Source organism: Sceloporus undulatus, chromosome 1 (genome assembly GCF_019175285.1).
Source record: "Sceloporus undulatus isolate JIND9_A2432 ecotype Alabama chromosome 1, SceUnd_v1.1, whole genome shotgun sequence".
NCBI classification, from domain to species: domain Eukaryota; kingdom Metazoa; phylum Chordata; class Lepidosauria; order Squamata; family Phrynosomatidae; genus Sceloporus; species Sceloporus undulatus.
The window spans coordinates 252,094,981-252,119,961 of record NC_056522.1 but is presented as its reverse complement, the minus strand read 5'-3'; the positions used below and the strand labels follow the sequence as shown (position 1 = coordinate 252,119,961).

Sequence of the window (24,981 nt, the reverse complement as noted above, 5' to 3'; positions counted from 1 at the left end):
TGCTTTAATTCTGGAATGTGGACACACCCCAGGATTGTCTGTGACAAATCGGGAGAATCAGAGGCTATGGAAACATGTGTGCATATATGTGTGTATATACATGTGTGTGTTTGTATGCTATGTATATGTGTGTGTGTCTGTGTGTGTATAGGTCAGTGGATGCCTGTGAAAAGGTGACTGATTGTAACTGCCATCCGCCGGCCTGAGGGGGAGTTCACCAGGCAGGCCCAGCTCCATCAGGGCCAGCCTGGAAGAAGGAGACTCCGCCCTCCATTACTGCCATCCACCGGCCTGAGAGGGAGTTCACCAGGCAGGCCCAGCTCTATCAGGACTAGCCTGCAAGAAGGAAGAGCCCTCCCTCCAATCCATCTGCCTTGGCCCAGGCCTCAGAGGGAGAGAAGAACCACTGGACCTCATCCCTTTCCCTCCACCATTCCCTTCTCCTTTTGTGTCGTGTCTTTTAGATTGTAAGCCTGAGGGCAGGGAACTGTCTGACTAAAAACAATAATTGTAAGCCGCCCTGAGAGCCATTAGGGCTGAAGGGCCAGATATAAATACCTAAATAAATAAATAAATGAGGGTCCTTTGCAGTCTCCCTGAGGCTGTTTCTAGGGGTTTTGGGGGGATGGGGTGGGGACGCTTATACAAATGCATTTCCCTCGGAGGCCTAATTCTGCTTACTTCTCTATGGCGCTTGCATAAATTTAGGGGCCTTAATAGTTAATTTGCAGCCACCCCTCTGGCTCCACAGCTACAGCCACAAAGCCTTTTCAACCACGTTTCAACGTTGTGGTTAGTTTCGCGTGCCTTCCAGTCGTCTGAGACTGGTGGCGACCCTGCCACGGGGTTTGCTTAGCAAGATTGGTTCAGAGGGGAGGTCGCCTTTGCCTTCCTGAGGCTGAGAGAGTGTGACCTGCCCAAGGCCACCCAATGGGTTTACATGGTCGAGCCAGGATTCGAACTCAGGACTCCAGAGTCAAGCACTTGGCTCCCTAACACTTTGTAACGCTTCCTTTTAAAACGAATGACTGCGCACTCCATGCGACACAGCTGCGGAGGAGGCCTCACTGCGACTCCCTCCTTCTGCCTCAGCCTCGCTTTGAACCATGCTGGGAAATCGGGCGGTGACGAAAGCGCCTCTTCGGCCAGGGATTGGCGGAGAAGGTTAAAGAGGGCGGGACCGCGGGCGGATGACGCAATCGGGAAGGGGCGGGGCCGCGCGCGCGGATGACACGTCGGAGCAAGGGCCCGGCGGCGGCGGCTCCTGTGGCGCGGAGACTAGCGAGGAAGGGTCGTTGGCTCGCTTGCTCGCTCCGCCCCCCCGCGAGCTGGCGCGCGCATTCCCTGGCGCTAGGATGGAACGGCTGCGCCAATAGGGCCCCTCCCTCGCGCAGGGGTCCCAGAACTGGACCGGACCCCGCCCTCTTCCGTTGCTTGGCAGCCGCAGCGGCCCCTCCCCTCTTTCCTCAGGACCCGCAGCCGGCATCAGGTTCGTCCCCTCCTCGGCCTGGCTTCTCTTGGCCGGAAGAGCCCCGCTCTCCCCACGAACCCCTGCAGTGACCTTCCGGGTGGGGAGGGCCCCTCTCCGCGTCCGCTGCCTGAGCCGGTCCCTCCCCATTGTCCTCCCCCTTTCCCCTGAAGACCGCTCCTTCCGTTCCGGGGCTTCTTTGCTCCGCCCCCTTTTTACCTGGACGGAAGAGCCCCCCTCTCCTCCATCTGAGCACAGAGGCCGCCCCTCTTCCTCACCCTCTCCTTAGTGGCCCCTAGAGTCAGCGTTGTTGTCATTACTGCTATATTGTTATTATTATTGTTGTTATTATTTATACCTTGTTCTCTTCTTCCCTCCCTCCTTCCTTAGTGCTCCCTTAATTCAGGATTATTGTTGTTGTTATTATTGTTATTACCATTATTTGTAGTTATACTCCACTCTCTCCTTCCTTCCTTCCCTCCTTCCTTATTAGCCTCTTAATTCAGGGTTATTGTTGTTATCATTACTGTTATTTGTGTTTATACTCCTCCCTCCTTCCTTAGTGCCCCTTAATTCAGGGTTGTTGTTGTTGTTGTTATTATTATTATTATTATATTCATTATGTGTTGTATTTATGTTCTGGTCTCTCCTTCGTGCCCAGGTTTCATCGAGGCAGAGGGGCGCCATGCGCTTCTCCTTGGTCCTGTCTCTTCTCCGCCCGGTGGGGCCAGTGGTGGTCGGGGTGTCCCTGGGGTTCACCCTCAGCCTCCTCAGTGTCACCTGGGTAGAAGAGCCCTGTGGCCCCGGCCAGCGCAGCCTACGCGATGGGGGCCTCGATCAACAGCAGCACCACCTGCACCAAGGAGGGCAGGGCAATGCGGCCCGCAAGCCCAATTCTGTGCCTGGGGGCCTGGGCACTGACCCTGAACAGAGCTGGGAGCCCCGTGTCCTACCTTACAAGCCCCCAAACCCTGGCAAAGCTACCAAGAAAACAATCAGGTATCTATGTGGGAAAGGAAAATGGAGAAGGATGGGAGGGGTGTACATGCATACACATAAAGGGCAAACTGCTTCCCAAATATAAACTCAGTTATTGCATCCCCAATGTTTTTCATATTCCTTTGTTTTGTACAGTTTGGCTGCTCAGAGCTACAGAAAATAATTGTGTTTTTCTTTTATATTGTTGGGGTACATTGCTTGCTTAAGCCTTTGTCTTGTGGGCTTTGGGTGCTCAGAGCTACAGGAACAATTGTGCTTTTCTTTGACAATGGGCCCTTTGTATCCATTGGGGTTTGGTACCAGTCCCACCACCACCCACCTGTGGATGCTCAAGTCCCATTAAATAAGGAGGGTTAGTAAAATAAAATGGTGTCCCTTATATAAAATGGCTAAATCAAGTTTTGCTATTTGAAATTTATACATTTTAAAAATATTTTCAAGCCATGGATGCTTGAATTCTTGGATAAAGAATCCGTAGATATGGAGGGCCAGCTGTATATTGCTTGACTTCATTGGCTGAGTATGGTTCAGTCTTTCTGTCACCTCTTTATGAATCTGTATACAGTCATCCCTCCACATTTGCAAATTTGATTATTCACAGATTTGGTTAATACATTCTCTTTAGGAATCTCTAGGTCCTCCAGCATGAGAGCCAGTGTGGTGCTGTGGTTTGAGAGTTGGACTAGGACTCTGGAGAAGAGGGTTCAAATCACAGCTTGTCAATGTAAACCCACTGGGTGACCCCTGGCAAGCCACACACTCTTAGTCCCAGAGGAGGGCAATGGCAAGATCTTTCTGAAGAAATGTGCCAAGAAAAACCCATGATAGTTGTGCCTTAGGATTGCCAAAATGACTTGAAGGCACACAACAGCAGCAACAACAGCAGCAGCACAACTCTATTAGGTGTTGACCATAGAGTGACGCTGATGGATGTAGCGATTCCTAGAGAAAACACCTCTAGGCGTTTGTACATCCCCCAACACAATTATTTGGTCAACTTGCTTCTGATGTTGTCCATAGAGTTGCACTTTAGAACCTAGAGATTGCTAGAGGGGTGTTCTCTCAGGTTAAATTTTTTTATTATTATTAATGGTTTTTCACTTTTACAGGAGTCCTGTGCTCCTAACCTAAACAAATGTTGAGAGCCCACTTTACTTGCTGGCTTGCAGACACAAATAATTGTCTGTCTGTGCTTCATTCAGAAGTTACAGCAGACTGGTGAAATACTCCAATATGTATAGAATTTGCATTGTATTCTTTCTCATGATAGCCCTGTGAGGTATATGATGGATGAACATGGTCTGAAAGGTGATGAGTTGCCCAAGGCCATACAGCAAATTACTCCTGGAACTTGTACCTTCCAGGCCCTATGTCCAGTGCCTTACTGTCTGATCAGAAAATAATAAGCACATCCATTAAACAAAAGTGGACTCCTGCAGGGTCAGACCAAAGGTTGTGGCTGATCAGATGACTACAAGAAGCCCACAAGTAGAGCATGGGCCCATATCTTTGAATTTTGTACCTCTTCTGTGTGTTTCCCAGAAGCTGATGTACAGAAGCATGCAACCTCTGATACTGGAAGTAACATACAGTCAGCATGACTGGTAACTGGGATAGTGTTATCCTCTGTGATTTTCCCCCCTTTTAAAAGTTATCTCAGTTGGTATCCATTACTACTATGGTTCTTAAAGTAGGGGGGCAGGACCTCCAGGTAAGTGTAAGAGTTGCTGCATGGGGTGGGAGAGGATTGGAAGCCCTGATCCCTCCTCCTGCTTCTCCTTTTCCACCTCCTTCCCCCAAACTGCTCTGGAGGGGAAGAGAAGGGCAAGGAGGGCAGTTGGAGCATCTGCCTAAGGGAGGAGGAAGAGGAGAGCTATTTCTTTATAAAATGCTAAAATATGAATATACATAAATGTGTGAATGAAAATATGCACACTAAACAAACAAAATATTTTTATTCATATACTATGTCAAGTGGGGGTGGTGGGCGCAGTATCTGCATATAGATGTTCATAGAATCATAGAGTTGGAAGAAACCACAAGATCCAACCCCCTGCTCTGCAGGAGTTCTCAATGAAAGCATATCCAACAGATGGCCATCCAGCTTCTCTTTAAAGACCTCCAAGGAAGTATGTTCCCCTGTCGAACAGCCCTTACTATCAGGAAGTTCCTCTTAATGTTGAGGTGGAATTTCTTTTCTAGTAGCTTGCAACCATTGTTCCAGGTCCTGTTCTCTGGAGCATCAGAAAACAAGCTTGCTCCCTCCTCAATATGACATCCTTTCAAATATTTAAACAGGGCTGTCATATCACAAACTTCTCTTCTCCAGGCTAAACATCCCCAGCTCCCTAAGTCAATCCTCATAGGACATGGTTTCCAGGCCCTTCACCATTTTAGTCGCCCTCCTCTGGACATGCTCCAGTTTCTCAACATCCTTTTTGAATTGTGGTGCCCAGAACTGGGACCTGACCAAACCAGAATACTGTGGCATTCTTACCTCCCTTGATGTAGACACTATACTTCTATTGATGCAGTCTAAAATCACATTGGACTTTTTAGCTGCTGCATCACACTGTTGACTCACGTTCATCTTGTGGTCTACTTGGACTCCTAAATCCCTTTTACATGTGGGCTTGTTAAGCCAAATATCTCCCATCCTATATCTATGCATTTCATTTTTCCGCCCTAAGTGTAATACCTTACATTTCTCCGTGTTGAAATTCATTTTGTTAGCTTGGGCCCAGCTTTCTAGTATATTCAGGTCATCTTGAATTTTGATCCTGTCCTCTAGGGTATTAGCTGCTCCTCCTAATCTGATGTTATCTGCAAATTTGATAAGTATGCCCCCTATCTTTTCATCCAAGTCATTGATAAAGATGTTAAATAGCACTGGCCCCAGGACAGAGTCCTGTTGGACCCCATTGGTCACTTCTCCAGGATGAAAAGGTGCCATTGTTAAGCACTCTTTGGGTTTGGCCGGTCAACCAATTACAAATCCATGTAACAGTTACCTTGTCTAGCCCACCTTTTACAAGCTTGTTTGCAAGAATGTCAAGAACCTTGTCAAAGGCCTTATTGACTTACCTTAAGGGGGGCCACAAGGGTAAAATGTTTGAGAACTACGTACTGCATTATTATGCTAGTATTATGCTAGTGCTTTCCTTAGTTTCACTGTGCACTTTGTGAAAAACTGATCTGTGCCAAGTAACAGTGGCACACTGAATCAATCCAACTCTGATTCCCTGGCTTCGAATTCATAGGCCATTTCCTTTTATGGTTGAAGTCACAAATAACAAAATATATTCATTTATAAATGGTTTTTGAGAATATGTAGGCATGTAGGTTTTTCCTTGCTTTTGGCATGATAAAGGTATACAGAACAGTTGTGACATGTGAGTTATGTAAAATAAGTAAATAAATAAAAAAAATTTATCCCGCTTTTTGTGAAAACAATCAAAGCGGCTTACAACATTTAAAAACATTCTATACAATAGCATATATACCATACCCCCCCCCCCCCCCCGCTTTATGTATTATGTTACCAAGCTGTGCTGTGGATCTCTGAGCCCCCTTCCTATGCCTCATCTCTTCCCTCCTTAGTTTACTTCCCTCTTTTTATGATTTCCCACAGGAAAGCTTAGGGGCTTAGCTCTTACTATTCAGGAAGTCATTCTGTATGAACAGCTTCCTTTGGAAGGTGGTGGTCTAGACTGGGGATGGCTATGGCCACTGTGAACTGAGCAAGATGTCTGGTTCTTTCTGAACAGGGTGGATGATTGTGGGCTGAGTCATGCAACTACTTCTTGGGCTTCCCTGGAACCTTCTCAGAAGGTTATTTTTTACTATCTGATACAATCGCTTTACTGTACATTATACTTAACATTTGTATTGAGTCTTCAAATGTTTAAAATGCTTCGTGTCCATTATCTAGTTATAATCTCTACAGTAACTCTGTAACATAGGTCAATATCCTTGATATTGCAGAGGGTAGGGCAGGGGGCCTGAGGCTGAAAGAGAGAGTGACCCACCTATGACCACCTAGGGAGTTCACAGCAGCGAGGATCCTGATTTCCAGCTCATTCTCTTTGCTACTATTTCACACCTATTCACTGTACAGGTTATTGAAGTGAGTCAGGCATTTTCTTTCACATTAACCATTATGTTGCAGGGATATTGCATCCCTGAGTTGGTCTGTATCTTCAAGTCATTTCTGACTTAATGTGATCCTAAGGCAAACCTATCATTGGGTTTTCTGGGGCTGGGAGTGTGTGATTCACTCAGATTCACCCAATGGGTTTTCATGGCTAAGTGTGGAATTGAATCTTCCAGAGGCGTAGTCCAGTGCCCAAACCACTACACCATGCTTGGCCTATGTCCACAGTCTTAAATGCTATGGAAAAAAGATGGGATGTCAGTGTTTAATCTTTCAAAAGGAAGTATTGTGACATTGTCAAAGTGCATTTTCCTTACCAGCTGTTAAGTTTGTTGCATTAATGAATGCAGGGTGGCATTCTAAAAATGTAAATTGTGGTAGGAGTTTTGAACTCCTTTGCTGTAGTGGAACACTACAGGAATGGTCATAGATGTGTTTTTAAGAGTGTAAATGAATGTCAGTAGAACTGATCCTTTATGCCTGCCCCCTACAATGTCTTTCTAGAAAATTGCTTATAACTCTGCAGGTTCCCTTCTTCCAGCATGAATGTGCATATCTTCCACTTTGTTGTTGCTATGTACTTCCAAGGAAAAAAGTGAGCCTGCAGGTGAGAAATGAATAATTTAAATAAGCACATTCCTACTGCTTGCTTGTGGGGAACATGCATAGGCGTTCAGTTCTTTCCTTTTTGAAGTGCCTGGTAGATGGAGGATTATTCAGATATGTGCATCATTGCAAGTGTAATCAGTCAGACTAGTAAAAAGTAAGTGTTTTATATCTAAGTCCTGAAGTGTAGTCATGAAGCCAAAATTAATGCATTACATTTAATGTACCCCTCTGACCAATTTAAAGTGTGCACGTAATGTGATCAGTGCCGACCTCTGCAAGAGCAGTCTGTCCCTCTCCTGCGAGCCTATTGGGTGATGAGGAGGATGGTGGGGTGGGGAGTAAGAGAGATAAGGATTTTTGTCAGTTATCTATGAAATGAAATTTAAGTTTAAGTAACTGGGTTCAGGACAGTGAGGAAGATTTTGTAAAGTAGCACTGTATTTCTCCAGATCATGAGTGGGAAACATGTGGCCTTCTGAATGTTTTTCTAGATTTCAGCTTCCAGAATCCCTCACCGTAGTCTATGTTGAATAGAGCTTATGGGAGATGTAATCCAACAGTGTCTGTGCATTCCCTAGGTCTGCTGTTTGGAATACAGTGGTACCCCGGGTTACGAATTTAATTCGTTCCGCGGCGCCGTTCGTAACCCGAAAGATTTCGCAACCCAAAAAAGCCATAGCTGCTAGCGCTGGAAAGCCGCGATTTCGTGCGAAAAAGCGCCGAGAAGCACCAAAAAATTTTTCGTAACCCGAAAAAACCTTCGTATCCCGGAACAGTTTTTTCCTATGTAATTTTTTCGTATTCCGGAAATTTCATAACGCGGTGATTTCGTATCCCGGGGTACCACTGTATATTTTATCTTATTGGATGCTATATTTTCTTTATGTTCTGCTGTTGTAGTTTGTTGTCACCATGAGAGAGTTTGCAATCTTATCTTCTGTGCTTTTTTTTGGGAAGGCTGAGATCATTCTACGTGTTTTGTGATTAGCTTTGTCCTGATCTGGTCATAATTAAGTGTTGCAACACACAAGCCAAAGTATAGAAAGGGCCCATACAGACAGGCTAAAATAAAGCTACTTCTGGTCACTTTGGAGGTATGCTGTTTAAACGATGCATGCATCCTAAGTGGCCAGAAGCTTTGCCAAAGCTGTGGTTCAGTCTGTACTGGCCCAAAGTGTCCCTAGATATGCCTTTACCCCAGGGATACCCTGTACTGAAATAATCAGCAGTCTGGACATCCTGCTGTTTTCTTGAGTGGTCCCTACTATGCATGTGTACCAGCAAGAGACAGATCCAGTCCTGTACTGATATGTATACATGGAGATTTTCATGTGGTCTGGAACCACAATCTCTGACTGTAGAGTTGGTCCCAAAGATTACATAAAGACATCACGCTTTGACAGTGAAAGAGAGCAACATCTGGAATTGCTGCAGTCTCCTCAGAGTTGAAAATGCATTATGTGCATTAGCCCTTCAGAGAGAAGGAGCCAGGAGCCTTGCTGGTCCCCAAGTCCCCAGTGCTTGGAAAAGTTTCTATTGTTGAACTATAGCTCCGAGAATCCTTTAGTAAGGATGAACACTGGCTGTGCAGTTGGAAGATTCTGTGAGTTGTAGCTCCAAACAGTGACTCTTTCAAGTTCTTCAGTTCCTTTTTATGAGGGTTTTATGACAAGTTCCATCAGAGGGGGTTTGCCATGACCATCCTCTGAGGTTGAGAGAGTGTGACTTGTCCAGGGTCACCTAGGGGTTTCCTTGGCCCAGCCAGGATTTGAACTGTTGGTCTCCTAGTCCAATGCTCAAACCTCTTCACTGTCCTGGGATACTTGTGGTTAATGCTTCCTTCTAGAATCATAGAATTGTAGAATTGGAAGAGACCACTAGGGCCATCCAGTCCAACCCCCTGCCATGCAGGAAATCCAAATCAAAGCATCCCTGACAGATGGCCATCCAGCCTCTGTTTAAAGACCTCCAAGGAAGGAGACTCTATCACCCTCCGAGGGAGTGCATTCCATTGTCGAACAGCCCTTACTGTCAGGAAGCTCCTCCTAATGTTGAGGTGGAATCTCTTTTCCTGTAGCTTGCATCCATTGTTCCGGGTCCTGTTCTCTGGAGCAGCAGAAAACAAGCTTGCTCCCTCCTCAATATGACATCCTTTCAAATATTTAAACAGGGCTATCATATCACCTCTTAACCTTCTTTTCTCCAGGCTAAACATCCCCAGCTCCCTAAGTCGTTCCTCATAGGGCATGGTTTCCAGACCCTTCACCATTTTTGTCGCTCTCCTTTGGACACGCTCCAGTTTCTCAATGTCCTTTCTGAATTGTGGTGCCCAGAACTGGACACAATATTCTAGGTGGGGCCTGACCAAAGCAGAATACAGTGGCACTATTACTTCTCTTGATCTAGACACTATACTTCTTTTGATGCAGCCTAAAATAGCATTGGCCTTTTTAGCTGCCGCATCACACTGTTCACTCAACTTGTGGTCTACTTGGACTCCTAGATCTCTTTCACATGTACTTTCATTCAGCCAGGTGTCACCCATCCTATATCTGTGCATTTTATTTTTCCGCCCTAAGTGCAATACCTTACATTTCTCTGTGTTGAATTTCATTTTGTTAGCTTTGGCCCAGCTTTCTAGTCTATTCAGGTCATTTTGAATCTTGATCCTGTCCTCTGGAGTATTAGCTATTCCCCCTAATTTGATGTCATCTGCAAATTTGATAAGTATGCTCCCAATTCTGTCATCCAGGTCATTGATAAAGATGTTGAATAGCACTGGGCCCAGGACAGAGCCCTGTGGGACCCCACTGGTCACTTCTCTCCAGGATGAAAAGGAGCCATTGTTGAGCACCCTTTGGGTTCGGCCGGTCAACCAATTACAGATCCATTTAACAGTTTCTTTGTCTAGCCCACATTTTACAAGCTTGTTTGCAAGAATGTCATGGGAAACCTTGTCAAAGGCCTTACTGAAATCAAGATATACTATATCCACAGCATTCCCTTCATCTACCAAGCTGGTAATTTTATCAAAGAAAGAGATTAGATTTGTCTGGCATGACTTGTTTCTCTGAAACCCATGTTGACTTTTTGTGATTATGGCATTGCCTTCTAGATGTTCACAGACTCTCTGTTTAATGATCTGCTCCAGAATCTTGATTTTCTCTAGAAAGCCAATAGTAAGATGAGTATAATGAAAGAACTAAAAGAGTCTCAGATCACTGACCACTGTGTAAATCAATGTTAAAATCATGATGGATTCAGTTTAGGAACCAAACCAGAATGAGAGTGTCCATTGACAAGGTCCCATGGCTCCAGCTCGTACCACTTTGTATCCCTCTGTTTCTTAAGCCTTTCTTCTCTTTTCTGTAGAATTGTCTTGTTCCTCTGAAGGCTTTAATTATGCTGAGTTCTTACCCTTAACATCTTCTTTCTCTGTCAGTTTCCGTGTGCTTGTTGTCTTTTTCTCTCCCTCACCCCTTCCTTGTCTGCCAATTTCTCCCGAATGTGTTCATTTCATAATTTCATACCTTCCCAGCTGTAAAGTGCTGCTTTCAACTTTTTCATTGCTGATATCTGTCCCCAAACTAATTCCCTATGAGAATGTGACGAGGGTGGAATATATTGCTTGAAATGTCCCTCTGTATTTCTGTGACCCCTTTCACCACGGTTCTCAGCATTCCTCTTTGCTTCTCTGTGTGTGCTCCAAACTCCATATTTATGTGCTGTTTGAGATTGAAGGTAGGGATTGGGGGCCCAGGGATGAGAGAGATTGAATGGCCTGTGTTGTCCCCTGCTGGAAGTGTGGAAGCAGGGAGACGGGCAGGAAGTGGAGGGGCTGAATGAGCTCACTGTGTGCATGAGGGTAGAGATGGGGTGGGTGGGTAGGAATGGTTTCCTGTTGCATTTGAATAATTAAAACCTGCAGCTAATTGTAAGAGACAGGCCACCTGCCTTCCAGATTGCACTCTAAGATTGCACAGTGAGTCAGATAATCTGCCTTCCCTCATATTAACTAGTCCAACTCTTGTACATCTCATTTTATTATTGCATAGTCTCCACCTCAGTGTCGTCTACCTACCTCCTTGAAATACAGATATTTTAGCCAGACATGAAATTGCATCAGTAAACTGTGATGGGAGCGCACAAACTAGAAATCCTGGGCACCGAGTTTCTAGTTTTGACATCCTCCTTTACTTGTTTCCCACTACTTCCTCTTTCTACTCATCTGGGGATTAGGATTAGCTCCCAAGGGGGCTGTGTATTGATGGAGGTTGCAGGTGGCTTCGTGTTTGGTTACAAAGGGGACAGATTCAGACCTGGTCAAGTGGGATCTGCTTGACCATATGTTCCCCCTGTGGCATCTTACACATTTGTTTAGCTGGGTTTCTGACATGCAGGCTGAATTAAGATTACAGTTTACCTAAAACACTTATTTTTTATACACACACATGCTTAGAAACTGCACTTGAATGGTAAAGAGTGGTATTGACCATCTGACTGGTAAATCCTAGTTCTCATGGGTGCTTTCTTTCTGGGGTTGAAAACAGGTCCACATCTTGTCGATTGAAAATGAGTGAATCAAAAAAAGGAACAGGAATTTCCTCAGAGGAAGAGGGCAGTGGGTAGAGAACACTGGTGAACAGCATTGCCTGGTACACAGTATCTCCCTAGAATGTGCATAGGGGAGAGCCTTTCCTAACCTCTTCCTCCCCACCCCTTTCTTTTGATATGAGGGGAGGGATTGTGTCAGAATCACAAATGGGTCTAGTAGTGCAGTCTTATGAAATTGTGTGTTGCATATGTAAATAACTGGGCATCAAGCACACACTGGTCTGTTGCTGTGGTTTCCTTGATGTTGATGAGATGTAAAGAGCTGACACCATATTGTGCTGACGGTTGGCATGCATTACTCCTGATTGGATGATGTTGACTAAGGATTCTCCTCCAGGTTATTGCTGGTCATGCTTGGACACTGGTGGACCAAATATATGATGCATCTCAATTTTTGGTTCCTTTTGAGGATGTCCCTGTCAAGTTGCACCCCCCCTCACATTAGACAGCTATGGGATTCCCATAGACACTCTTGTTATTTAGCAGCTCATTTTAAACAAGAATATTTGGGAAAGTACAAGAAGACTGAGTGGTTTCTTCTTTTTCTTATTCCACTTTTAATGACTCAGCTTGTTAGATTCATATCTTTCTTCAGAGAGCATAGGCTTTTAATAAGGTCTTGGCAGAGTAGTCTAAAGCAGAACTACAAACAAGATAGTGTGTTTGTTTCTTGTACAGTTAAAATGCAGTGTTTATGCATTTGAGGTTTGATGAATGTCCTGGATGCATTCTGTAGTATATTGCTAGTACACACAAGACTATTAATTTTTGCAGTAAGAGTAATATTAAGAGAGTTAAAATAACCAGTGTGGTATAGTGATTGCAATATACTACTAGGATTTTAGGAGACCAGGTTTCCTGCCTCGCCATGGAAACCCACTGGGGGACACTGGACAAGTAACACTCTCTCAGCCTCAGTGGAGAGCAGTGGCAAACCTCCTCTGAATAAATATGTCTAAGAAGCTCCTAGGAGAGAGTTGATGCAAGTTGGAATCAACTTGAAGATATGTAAAAGCAAGAACAACAGCAGAAGCAGCAACAACAGTAGTAATACATTTTGGCCATTTACAGAATAGGTGCAAAAGACATGTGCAGGGTAGAAATGTAAAAAGGTTTAAGAGATAAAGGTAATGTCTATGAGCAATTGAAGTAACATATATTTAAGATTCCATTATGACTGGAAATTAAGGCCCTATTTGATCTTTGTCTCTCTGATTCCTCTTTGGGGCCATGCATGGCAATCTGGGAACTGCTTCCTTGTTGCCTCTATGCTTTCCATGTGGGTATGGTCTGGGTATAAATATAGGGGGTGGAGACGAAGCAGGCCTTTGTTTACCCATTTGCAATTTCCCCCCTCCTGACTGGCTGAAAACATATGTAAATAGCCTCGAGGTGGCCACTCTTTTCTCAGTTGTGTGCAAACACACTGCAAGTCAATGCATTTGTATCACAGGACAGTAACTCCTGTTTTCACTGCAACATATACATGTATGGGAGCTAAAGATTTTAGGGAATAAGTGTGGCTTCAGGACTCTGGACACTAGTGGATTGTATCCAATACCACAGACAGCATGCTTTCCATATAGAATCATAGAATTATAGAGTTGGAAGTGACCACAAGGGCCATCCAGTCCAAATATCATTTTTAGAGGTGCATAGGCAGGAGAGTGCTGTTGAAATCATGCCCTACTGTGGTCTTCCACAGGTAACTGGTTGGTCACTGTGTGAACATGATATTTAGTTAGATAGGCCTTTGGTCTGATTGAACAAGGCTTTTCTCATGTAATCTGTTATTGCAAAGTTCCTGTTCTTCAAATGTTCCAGAGGGATTAGAAACACAGGGTTCAGCTGATCCTCCCTTGATAGATAAAGATTTGGGTGCAGGAAGTAAAGGTATCTTCTTGTCCCTGGTCAGCTGCCTCATCTTTCATTTTGGTCTGTACTGCTTATTTCTAAAGGACCCGGTATATCAGCACAGAGCTGGGCATGCGGCAACGTCTCTTTGTCGGGGTACTGACTTCGAAGAACACGTTGAACTCCCTGGCTGTGGCGGTTAATCGCACCTTGGGCCACCGACTGGAACGTCTGGTCTACTTCACTGGCACACGAGGGCGTAAAGTACCACATGGCATGATGGTGGTGACGCATGGTGATGAGAGGCCTATCTGGAACATGTACCAGACCGTCAAATACGTGCTAGACCATTATGTGTCAGACTTTGATTGGATTTTCCTAGTGCAGGATGACACCTACACAGAAGCCCATCGTGTGAACCGCTTGGCCTCTCATCTCAGCATTGACACCCTCCTCTACATGGGCCGACCAGAAGAGTTCATTGGTGGGGATACGCCAGGACGCTACTGCTATGGCGGCTTTGGCTACCTGCTTTCCCGAGCCCTGCTTCTGCGCTTGCAGCCTCATTTGGAAAGCTGCCGGAATGACATCCTGAGTGCTCGCCCTGATGAGTGGCTGGGGCGCTGCATCATTGACTACACAGGGGTGGACTGTGTAGCAGAGCATGAGGTGAGAGTTGGTTCTGCTGATATAGCCCCTGCTCTTTATCCACTGAGGGCTATGGCACATGGAAGCATTTTCTTTTTTCTTTTTTTTTTCTTTTTTTGACACAATGTCCTTGTGTGAGAAAGAGAGGGCACCAGTGTACAGTTTTGTAAGAATACTGTACAAGGTTTTCTTTTTTGCTGTAATTAAAATGTTACCTCATGTAGGAGGTACAGCCACATGAGTAGCAGCCCTAACATGCAGTCACTACGCCTGCCTAGTTCACACTATTGCACAAGGGCTCACAGTTTTCTCAGTGCTTGACCAGACCCCAGGTGCATCATCAGTCAACACAGATTTATGGTGATTTTATTTTTTTATCTTGTCAGTTGACTCTTTTCAGAAAGCGGATAACTCATCATTTGAAATGAGTGCTGGACTGACATATTTAGTCCAGAAATCTATTCTCATTTTGGCGGTTATGATGAAATCTGACTACAGATTAATATGATCTTCAGACACTGGGATGCATTTCTCTATTTTTGTGTATACGACAGCTTACCATGAAAAATATAACGTGTTTGAATTTTCTGGGACAAAAAAAGGCTTTGCCCCCACTTTGACCTAAGCTAATTTCTGTGTTAGAACGTCAGTGGCCAGAGAGGCTGTCAGTGCAGTTTCCAGTAAAAGCAATGCACACTGTATTGACCTATCTGAAAGGTGATAGTCAAGGAGCCTAAGCAAACAGCAGCAATATCAAAAGACAATTGAAAGAGCATGTTGCAGTCAGAAAGAAACCAGCCTAGAGCAAATAAAACTTGCTTAAATTTCTGCTTAATTTCTGAAGGCACAACAAGAAAAAGTAATGTTTTCTATTCTCTGAAAAGAGAGGCTAGACTGTGCCTGCATCTAAGAGAGCAGACTTACAAAGGCCAAGAGAGCTACAGAAAATAGCTTGTGAAGGGATGAATTCTTGACCACCCTTGCATTATAGAAGAAAGCTCTGTTTAAAAATGGCTGGTTTTTCTTACAGCTAGATTGGACAACTTATGGGTGGGTGTATCAGGATAGATAACTTGACATTTCTATTCTGAATTGTTTCTGTACTTCTTCTTCCAGGGCCTGCGTTATCAGTACTTTGAGCTTGGAAAGAACACAGATCCCGAGAGAGAGAATGATCCACGATTCAATTCTGCATTCACTGTTCATCCTGTGTTGGACCCTGTCCAAATGTATCGGTTACACAGACATTTTGCCCGTGTAGAGTTGGAGCACACATATCAGGAGATTCAGCAGCTCCAAGTAAGAAGGGAGTGTCTACTGTATATGCTCATGTATAAGTCTAGAAATTTTTGTCAAAAAATTGACCCCAAAAAGCTGGCTCAATTTATCCATGGGTCAATGTAAGTAGTGTATTTTAACTCTTCTCCTTCTCAGTAGAATGGCAAAAAATAAGAGCTTAGTTCATCCTGGAAGCACCCAAAAAAAGCACCAGTCCCTTCTGCTCTTTCCACCATGATGCTGCTCCTGGCCTTTTTGAATGCTTCGGTGGGAAAATGGCAGTGGTGTCACCTCTTTGGTGCTTCCCCTTAAAAGTGGCAAGAGGAATTGGGCTTAGAAGGCTCTGAATAAGACATTTCTGTATGAAGACAGTAAACTTCGTCCTTTACATCCTTTGTTGCGTTGCCCTAAATTTTATCCTCAACTTATCCACGAGTCATATCAACATCTATAATTTTGGCCCCAAAACTTGCCCTCGACTTATACATGAGGTCGATTTATATTTGAGTATATACGGTATATCTCGATCTGCAAAAATCTTGTAAGTCTTCACTCTGGTCTTACTGTCATGATTCATTAATTTATCAGAAAGTCAGGCTGGGTAGGCTAGAACTATAGAGTTCATTCCTCCTTTACCTATCCATGCCCTGTGACCTTTGGCTGGGCCTGTCCTCTGTTTGCTTTGGCCTAGACAGATTGCTCCCAGTGAAATGTGGCCTCCAAGGGAAAAGGTTTCCCATCTGTGCTCAAGGTTATTAGAAACATTTCTGTCTAGGATTGACAATATTATCACTTCTTTCTCTTTTGAAATCAAAGTTTGGGAACTGTGGCCCTCCAGAAGTTAGACTGCAGTTCCCATTATCTAATCATTGTTCTTCCTGGCTGGGAGTGATGGGTGTTAGACTCAATAGCACCTGGAGCATCACAGGTTTTTCAGCCCTATTCTAGATAGGAATACAAAGCATAATTACAGTTTCTGTTTCTAACTGCCTTGCTTATTTATCTTTCCACTCTACAGACATACTCTCCCCCCGCCCCCCCTCTCTCTTTTGTAGTTAAACAGGGGAAGGAAGAGAAGATTTGGGCTTCTATTGTGCCATATTCATAGTCTCTGGGGGCAAGTCTGCATATTTGGCTATCAACACAGAAATTTAAGCCTTTATTGTTGCTCTTCAACTATAAATTTGCTGTGGAGAGAGTTGGATATGAAGGAAAGGATGGCCAAGGCAAACTGAAGAAACTCTGAAGGAAACCTATGATGGGGTTGCTATAAGTCAGAGTGACTTGGAGGCACACATCAAAAACATGGAGGAGAAGGGAGTGTCCTTGCTTGTTGATATACTCTCCCCTTTTCCCCACTCACTACTTCCCATCTTAAAAAAAACAGTTGCAATTTCCAGCCACATTTGTTGCATCAAATGGGATGGCCATATGTAAGGCAGTGGACATATGTAAGGGGAAGAGAACAGAGAGAAGAGAAGGATGAATTGCTTTCATATGCAGAAATCTACACAGAAGGATTGCACACCACTTTTTTTTTCTGTGGAGAAGTGAGGTTCCTAGTGCCTTGTTTGCTACTGATTATTTATACCTGGAAACAACCCTAAGTAGGAAAGACACAATAAAGGAGGCAGCTGGGTCCTACTGCAAGGATTTTGCCACCGAAGCTGCCAGGCGAGTACAGCCTGGCTGCAGCCCGGGTCCAAATGGTGGCCATTTTTCCAAGTCGGAAAGCTCCAGGCTGTACTTGCCCGGTAGCTTCAATAGCAAAATCCTTGTGGTAGGACCTGGCTGCCTCCCGATTTAGGCTTGAATTTGGATGAGGTAAACCAGGTTATTTAAGTGGATTGATAAACTCCTAAATATCACTTTTAAATTGGGATACTAAAAAAACAAACAGTGTAATAGGTGAAATTAAAATATTTAGAACATTTAGTTAAAACCACCCACCCCAAAACCTTCCTAACTCTTGATAATCTCAAATGGAACCTTATTGTGCATTGTTGCAATAGTTTCCTTAAATGGAATTTTTAACCAAACTCTTGCATATGTACATGCTGGTAGAACAGGAAAAGAAGTGAGAAGTGAAGGCTTGCTTTTGTTAAAATGCAAGATGAATCCAGACAGCTGTCTGGCTCTTAATCTCATTGCCAGGCCTGGAATTGGCTGCCATCAGGATGGACTTTGACTCATAGTCTGCAGCCCTACATACTATGAGTGTAGAATTCGCTGACATTCTTGATTTCTTCAGACTCTACTACTAACCTTTTGGCTTATGAAATAGAAATAGTACCACATTAAGACACGTAAAAACATGCTTGAAAAATAGTATCAAAGGGAATTAAAGTGCATACCGATGCTTAGAACTCTCATTTCATTACATTGATTAGTATTACACATTGGCTTTTAATTTCCTTCATACTGTGGTAAATTAATATTTGAATATTGTCTTGGATTATAATGTGTTTTTAAGTGATTTTATTATGTAGAGGCCTGCTAGCTGGTACATCGGGTGCTCCATATGAAAATAATACATAATCAAGCTTTTAATGGAAAATGAAAACCTATTCTGAGATACCTTTTTATTTTTAATTTTTCTAAGAAATGGGAGGAAAGAACATGTAAAGTCAAGAATGAGGTTTTGAATCCCTAAAAGTGCATCCTGGGAGCTCAAAATCCCATATGTATTTCAACTATTTTCTGAATGGTGAAGAGACTGGAGGCTTTTTTGAAGGGCTTTCCAGGGGGGAAGCAAAGTCCTGTGTGCTCAGCTGACCCCCAACATAAGGTGCGATTTTAGCACAGCAGGTGGCGTCTGAGTACAGATAAACATCATAGTGAGATTAATCAGGGTAATTATAATTTGTCTAGGCTAACCATATTTAATCCATTGCAGTATGCTATAAATTAATGAAAATGTCTTCTTTAATAATAACTGTGTTTGTCTGGGAACTAAAACAAATTAGAGAACATTGACATTTCCCCGCTAGGCTGTGAAAAAATGCTTTTAAAAGAGTAAATGTTGATAAAAGCTGCAGTTGGCAAATCCACCCCCTACTAGTAAATGACGTGGCCGGTCTGTTCCTGATTGTTACAGAATTAATTCAAGGGGAGTTACCACTTTCTTCCTACCTTAGTCTAAAATCTGCTTGTTAAAGACTGGGGAGAAAAGAGGGAGCCTTCAACCAAATGAGCTTGGGAGCCTTAGAATAAGTGGAAACCATGCTGTTTAGGGGAGGCAACATGTCTAAATCTACCCACCTTCCAAGTATTAAGTAGTATAATAACCCAAGCAAGTCCATTGGCAAAGCCCTTCAAGGGCAAAGCCAAAGGTCAGATTTCTTAAGCAAGATTCATAAATTAAATAATGCTTATTTATTTAGCGACTGTTAACTGTAAACATCCGTATAATAACAAACACCTAAACCAGAATGAAGCCTATCTTTAACAATACAGAAAAAATTAGGAAAGCAGTAAATATATAAAAAGAAATATGTAATTATGATACATACACACACACACACATATACATATGCAGACACGTTTTTATTAATCAGAGAAAGAAGCAAAAACAAGTAGATATTGATCCAAAGCAATTTTATTTTTTAATAATATTTTCAGAAAAGCCATTTTATATTGGTTGCGCTCACCCCTCCTAATTTGCGAGAGATCCATTCTGGACACCTCCACAAATTGAAAATATTAGAGATATTCAAGCCCCATTGGTTATAATGGGGCTGCAATCCTGTGTGTGCTGGTATGCACATGCCCTGGGCACATGACTCATTTTGTCCCTCCCCACTTGCCATCTGTGTAGGACCAAAACTGCAGATCCCAAGTCTATGAATGGGGAGAGACGAGTGATCCAAAACAATTGTCCATAGGTAGATTTATGTACAAGTGCTTTATCTTTGCATATCAGTAAAACATTAATACAGACTAGCAATCTGAAACAGCTGCTGCTGTTATTAAACTGTTGTTGTTTATATCCTACTTTTATCCCAAAATTGGGATGTTTAAAATAGATTTCCATGTGTTGTTTTAAATGCAGATGGTCTGTCTCATATGTCCAAGACTGAACATGTTTCAACACGAAAGGGGAAAAGTGTGGGTGTGGGGCTAGGGAATTTAGCAGCACCTTTAAGACTGATTTATTTTAGCATCAGCTTTTATGGATTTCAACCCGTTTCTTCAGACATACTGTTTCATGATTTGTCTTCAGTGGCAGCAAATTGAGAAAATCTATAATTTGCTGATGACAAAATGTAATGGTTTTCACCATGCTAACTCTTCCATTTTGCATCAGGACTCCAGAGATAATATAAATTTCTGTGGCCAAAGTAGCTTATGTAGAACAAGTGAAGAAATGAAACTTTGCCTCAGACTCAGGAATTCTTAACTATTCTGCCCAAGGAAGGAGGATAAGGCCCATTACAAACGGGCCTTTGCAGCGCCTCCGTCACGTGCTAGGGGTTGGCTGAGGACCTAGCGTCCACACTGGCCTCACCCCCAGCACTTGACAGGGGCGTAAAAATGGCGGTGCCCTATGCACATGGGCGCTGCCATTTTTACGTGCCGGACGCATAGCGTCCGCACATCGCGCCCTGGCTATGACACCGCGAGTGCGCGAGTAGCGCCTTGCGATGTTCCATCTGGGGCACATGAAGAAGCGCCATTTTGGGGCTTCTTTTTGCTTCGCGAGGGAGCCGCGCGGTTTGGCTGCTGCGGCTCCCTTGCGGAGCAACCGGCAGCGGCGTGAGACCGCCCATTTTGGGCGGTTTGTAACGCGCTTAAGTTAAACTATGATGGAGGAATAACAAGAAGGATGCATGAATGCTTTCATTTTAATATGGACTAGAGCCTGCTTTAGCAAACAAAGGAAGACTGGGGGTATCAGACTATTGACTTTTGTATGCTTGCTGGTGAGGTCACAGCTATGCAATTGAATGGTGCTGTGACTTGGAGCTAAGCTTGTTGAGGAATTGTAAGTCCCGAGTGTGCTGAGGACTGAACAGCAGCTTATGGAGAAGTTATGAGTTCATTTTGCATGAGGGAGGAAACAATCATAAGTCAATGGTAGAGTATGTATTTCACATACACAGGAGGCTACGCTCTGTAGGCTCCATCTATGACCAGGGAAGACTGTCCTCTAAATGCTTAGAAGGTTGCTGCTCGTCAGTGTAGATGATATAGTTAGATGGTCTGAGTATGGCTCTCACACGTTGATATGTCAGGGCTTCTGCTTCTAGCCTCTAAGGATGATAGTCCATTCATGACTGATCTCTTGTGCTACATTTCTTCTGTATATGTTTGCTTGCATTCTCATATACGCACACTCTGTGTGTGTGTGTTTCACTATAGCAGTGTTTTAGTTCTTGGCAGAAGAACAGTGCATGTATGGAAGCAATATGGGACAATACTGCCACCAGGTGGTAGGATGATATATTTCCATATGTATTCTTCCAGTCTGTGATGATCATATGATGCAATGTAGGTTGGATAGATGTTTAGCTATTATTATTATTATTATTATTATTATTATTATTATTATTATTATTACTGTTTTATTTGTTTATATCCTACCTTTCTCCCAGTAATGGGACTGAAGGCAGTTAACAACATTTTAAAACAAAACAGGTTAAAAACACTACAATGGTTAAATGAGAGAATAAAATATACAGTCACCCTTCTGTTTTGTGGTGGGATCCATTTTGGACCCTCCCGTGAAAATGGAAAATCACTGATATTCAAGCCCCGTTGGCTTGAATAGCAGTGAGTGTCCTATTTTGTTCCCCTCTGTTTGCCGCTAGCAAATGGGCAAGTTTTCCAAGTCCATGAAAATGGAGGGGCAACTGCAGAATTAAACAGTCATATACTAAAACAATTACAGTTGGCTCTCCACATTTGCAGCTTTGACTTTTGCAGCTTTGACTATTTGTGGATTTGATTAATATGTTCTCTCTAGAAATCTCTAGGTCCTCCAGCGCAACTCTGCCTGAAATTGATCATAGAGTTGTGCTGGAGAACATAGAAGTTCCTAGAGAAAACATTTCTCTAGGCATTTGTAGGTACTCTAGCATAATTCTATGATCAGTCTCTGGCAGATGTTGACCAGAGTTGCACTGGAGGATGTAGAGATTCCTAGAGAGATGTTCTTTGCTAAAAAGAATATGGTTTTTTATTTGTGGCTTTTCCACATTCATGAGGGTCGTTCATCCCTAACCCCAGTGAATATGGTTGGACTGCGTAAAATACATTAAAATAACAAACATAAATAAATAAATAAACTATTTACAGACCTTCAAAACCAGCAGCACACAGCATTAAGAGCCCAATTTCAACAGTTTGTAAAGGTTTGGCAGCACAAAAATGTTTTCACTTGGCTAGTAGACCAGGAATAGTGCTCCTCTATGCTAGTCTGATGCAGTCTGTGGGAGGTCCATGCTTTCCCTACTTGATGGCTACTTGAATAGCATGTGCCTGTTGTAGAGTGGCATTTCGTCTGGGCAAGGAGTTTCCCATGGTGTTCTCATCACAGAAATCTTTCTGACAGCTGAAGTAGTGAAATGCACTGTTAATATAAGTGCCCTGTTGATTTGGGGAAGACTGGAAAAGTGCCTGTGCATAATTTAGGAATTCACAGGGGGAGCTCGTTATGCTGTCCTGTCAAAGGTGTCCCAAAGTGAGGTGACTGACCAAGAAGAAATTGTGTTGAGGAACTGGGAGAGAAAGATACTGGGAATGCTCTTGGATCTGGGAGACCAGAGCAGGAGTCAGCATGTGGCCTTGGAGGAAGCCACTATCTGACTGCCTCCTTTCCCCATTTCTGTAACAATGGCTTCTCCCAGGACTGTGTTTTGATGAGCGAAAACGTATGAAGATTACGTAGTGCTTAATTTTCAAAACCTGTTTTGTAAATTCTAAGTGTAACTGATAAAGGGTAGAGGTTGTGTAGAAATGGGACCTGAATTGCTGATGGAGGGCTGTTTTTGCGTGGGTGCTTGCAGAGACTTAGCCCTTAAATGAAATAGAAGTAGGAACTGCTCTTAACCATAGGGAGTGTGTCTGGATGAATGAGTTTTATTGGGCCTCTTTTGACTCTCTGTTCCCATCCCTCTGTCTTTGCAGTTGGAGATCCAGAATACCAGCAGCCTTTCAGCAGATGGAGCTCTGAGTGCCACGTGGCCCATTGGCATTGCTCCCCCTTTCCAGCCCAAGACCCGATTTGAGGTGCTTCGGTGGGACTACTTTACTGAAGAGTCGGCTTTTGCCTGTGTGGACGGGGCCCCCAAGTGTGAGCTCCGAGGGGCAGATGCCGCTGATGTTGCAGACGTGGTCACTGCAGCAGTGGAAGAGCTGAACCGCCGTTACCAGCCAGTGCTACATGTGCGCAAGCAGCAGCTGCTGAATGGCTACCGCCGCTTTGACCCCACACGGGGCATGGAGTACACACTAGACCTGCAGCTGGAGGTGGTGACCCAGAAGGGGCACAGCCGCTCCCTGGCCAAGAGGGTACACCTGCTGCGCCCTCTCAGCGAGGTAGAGATCATTCCTATGCCCTATGTGACAGAGGCTAGCCGAGTGAACGTCATCTTGCCACTGACAGCAGCTGAGCGGGATTATGCTGCACGCTTCCTAGAGGTTTATGCCACAGCAGCTTTTGAGAATGCAGAGAATGCTGTCCTGACCTTCCTTTTTATCTATGATCCTTTTGAGGCTCAGCAGGTTGCTCAGAATGATGTCTTTGGAGCAGTGAAGGCCCGTATTGCTGAATACGAACGGCGCTACACACAGGTGAAGATTCCTTGGATCAGTGTCAAGACAGACGCCCCTTCCCAGATCAAGGTGATGGACATCATCTCCAAGAAGCACCCTGTGGACACCCTTTTCTTTGTGGCTGGTGTAAGCACCGAGGTCACCACTGAGTTCCTCAACCGGTGCCGCATGAACACCATCAACAGCTGGCAGGTTTTCTTCCCTATCCACTTTCAGGGCTACAACCCCACCATCGCTTTCCACAATCAGCCCTCACCGCTTTCTGGATTGGACCTGGTGCGAGACGCTGGCCACTTTGACCATGATGCTTTCAATGAAGCTTGTTTTTACAATGCTGACTACATGGCGGCCCGCACTCGGATGGCGGCTGATGCCCAGGACAATGAAGACATCCTGGAGACCATGGACATCTATGACCTTTTCGTGAAGTACTCAAACCTGCATGTCTTTCGTGCTGTGGAGCCTGCCCTTCTACAGCAGTACAGGCCACAGAGCTGCAACCCCCGGCTGAGTGAAGAGCAGTACCACCGCTGTGTGCAAAGCAGCTTAGAAGGCCTGGGTTCCCGAGCACAGCTGGCTATGGTGCTCTTTGAGCAGGAGCAAGGCAATAGCACATGAGGGCTGGGCTTGAGCCAGCTGGACTCACACTCTCCACTGTCTTCACTTCCCGTGATGGCAGAGGAGAGCTGGAAATGACTGTTCAAACTAAGAACCTACGATGGCACTCTGACTGGCATTATGGGTTACACACTGCAGGCCATCAGTGAGAATGGGAATCATGGGGACTCATGGATTCCTGTCTTGTGTTTGTCTTGCTCTGTTTCCCTAGCCCAGGTCCAGGCCCTCGCTCAGATCTACAGGTCTCACATTAAGGACAGGCAGGACCTGCCCTGGGATTTCCTGCTTGGGACGGCTCACTGTTGCAGCTCCTCTGTTGTGGGGCACCAGGGCTCTTAGAGGAGGGGCCCTTGCATAAACAGCTGGAAAGGTGGGTGGGGTGGGGTGTGCTGAAGAGGAGGCTAGGTTGCTAGATGCTGGGGCTGAATCTTGGCCCAGCAGGGAGAAACCAGCAGCACTACTCAGCCCAGTGGCTGCAGTCTTGGTGTTAACTTCATGAACACTCCAGACTGGGGTAGAAGGGAGTTTCTCCGTGGGTGGGAGGGCAGAGGGATTTATCTTGTGACACTCCCCCTGGAAACCCTGACACGGGCTACTTTAGCCTCAGATCAGTATTGGAAGGGGGAAGGGGGGTACAGACATGGGAATAGCTTTCATAGGAGATTTGGGCTGCCCCTGCTGCCAGGCTGGCTCTGGCACTGTGGGAACGATCCCTATTTCTGATGTTTGCCTGCTTTTGCAACTGGCTGGGCTGGAGGTATGTGAACTTTGCCTACCTTGCAGCTCAGAACTCTTCAACACACATCACAGGTTGTGCTGATCAGCTGGGTGTTTAGTCCAGGGAGCAGGCAAGGCCCAGAATGGGGGGAAGGAGATGGGGCTTGGCTCTCCAATGGCTCATATTTAACACAGGGGTCGGGGACTCATTTGTCTTGCATTTTAATAAACTGGAGCGAAGCACACA

The 24,981-nt window shown here is 44.5% G+C and overlaps 1 protein-coding gene across 1 annotated transcript; it reads left to right on the top strand.

The window, feature by feature from the left end:
• Positions 1 to 1,214: 1,214 nt before the first annotated feature.
• Positions 1,215 to 24,981, top strand: CHPF (chondroitin polymerizing factor). The gene is made up of 5 exons (XM_042444139.1): positions 1,215 to 1,489; positions 2,130 to 2,467; positions 13,802 to 14,366; positions 15,462 to 15,644; positions 22,752 to 24,981. Exons 2-5 carry the CDS (start codon positions 2,154 to 2,156, stop codon positions 24,015 to 24,017), a joined length of 2,328 nt encoding a protein of 775 aa, XP_042300073.1. The 5' UTR covers positions 1,215 to 1,489; positions 2,130 to 2,153; the 3' UTR covers positions 24,018 to 24,981.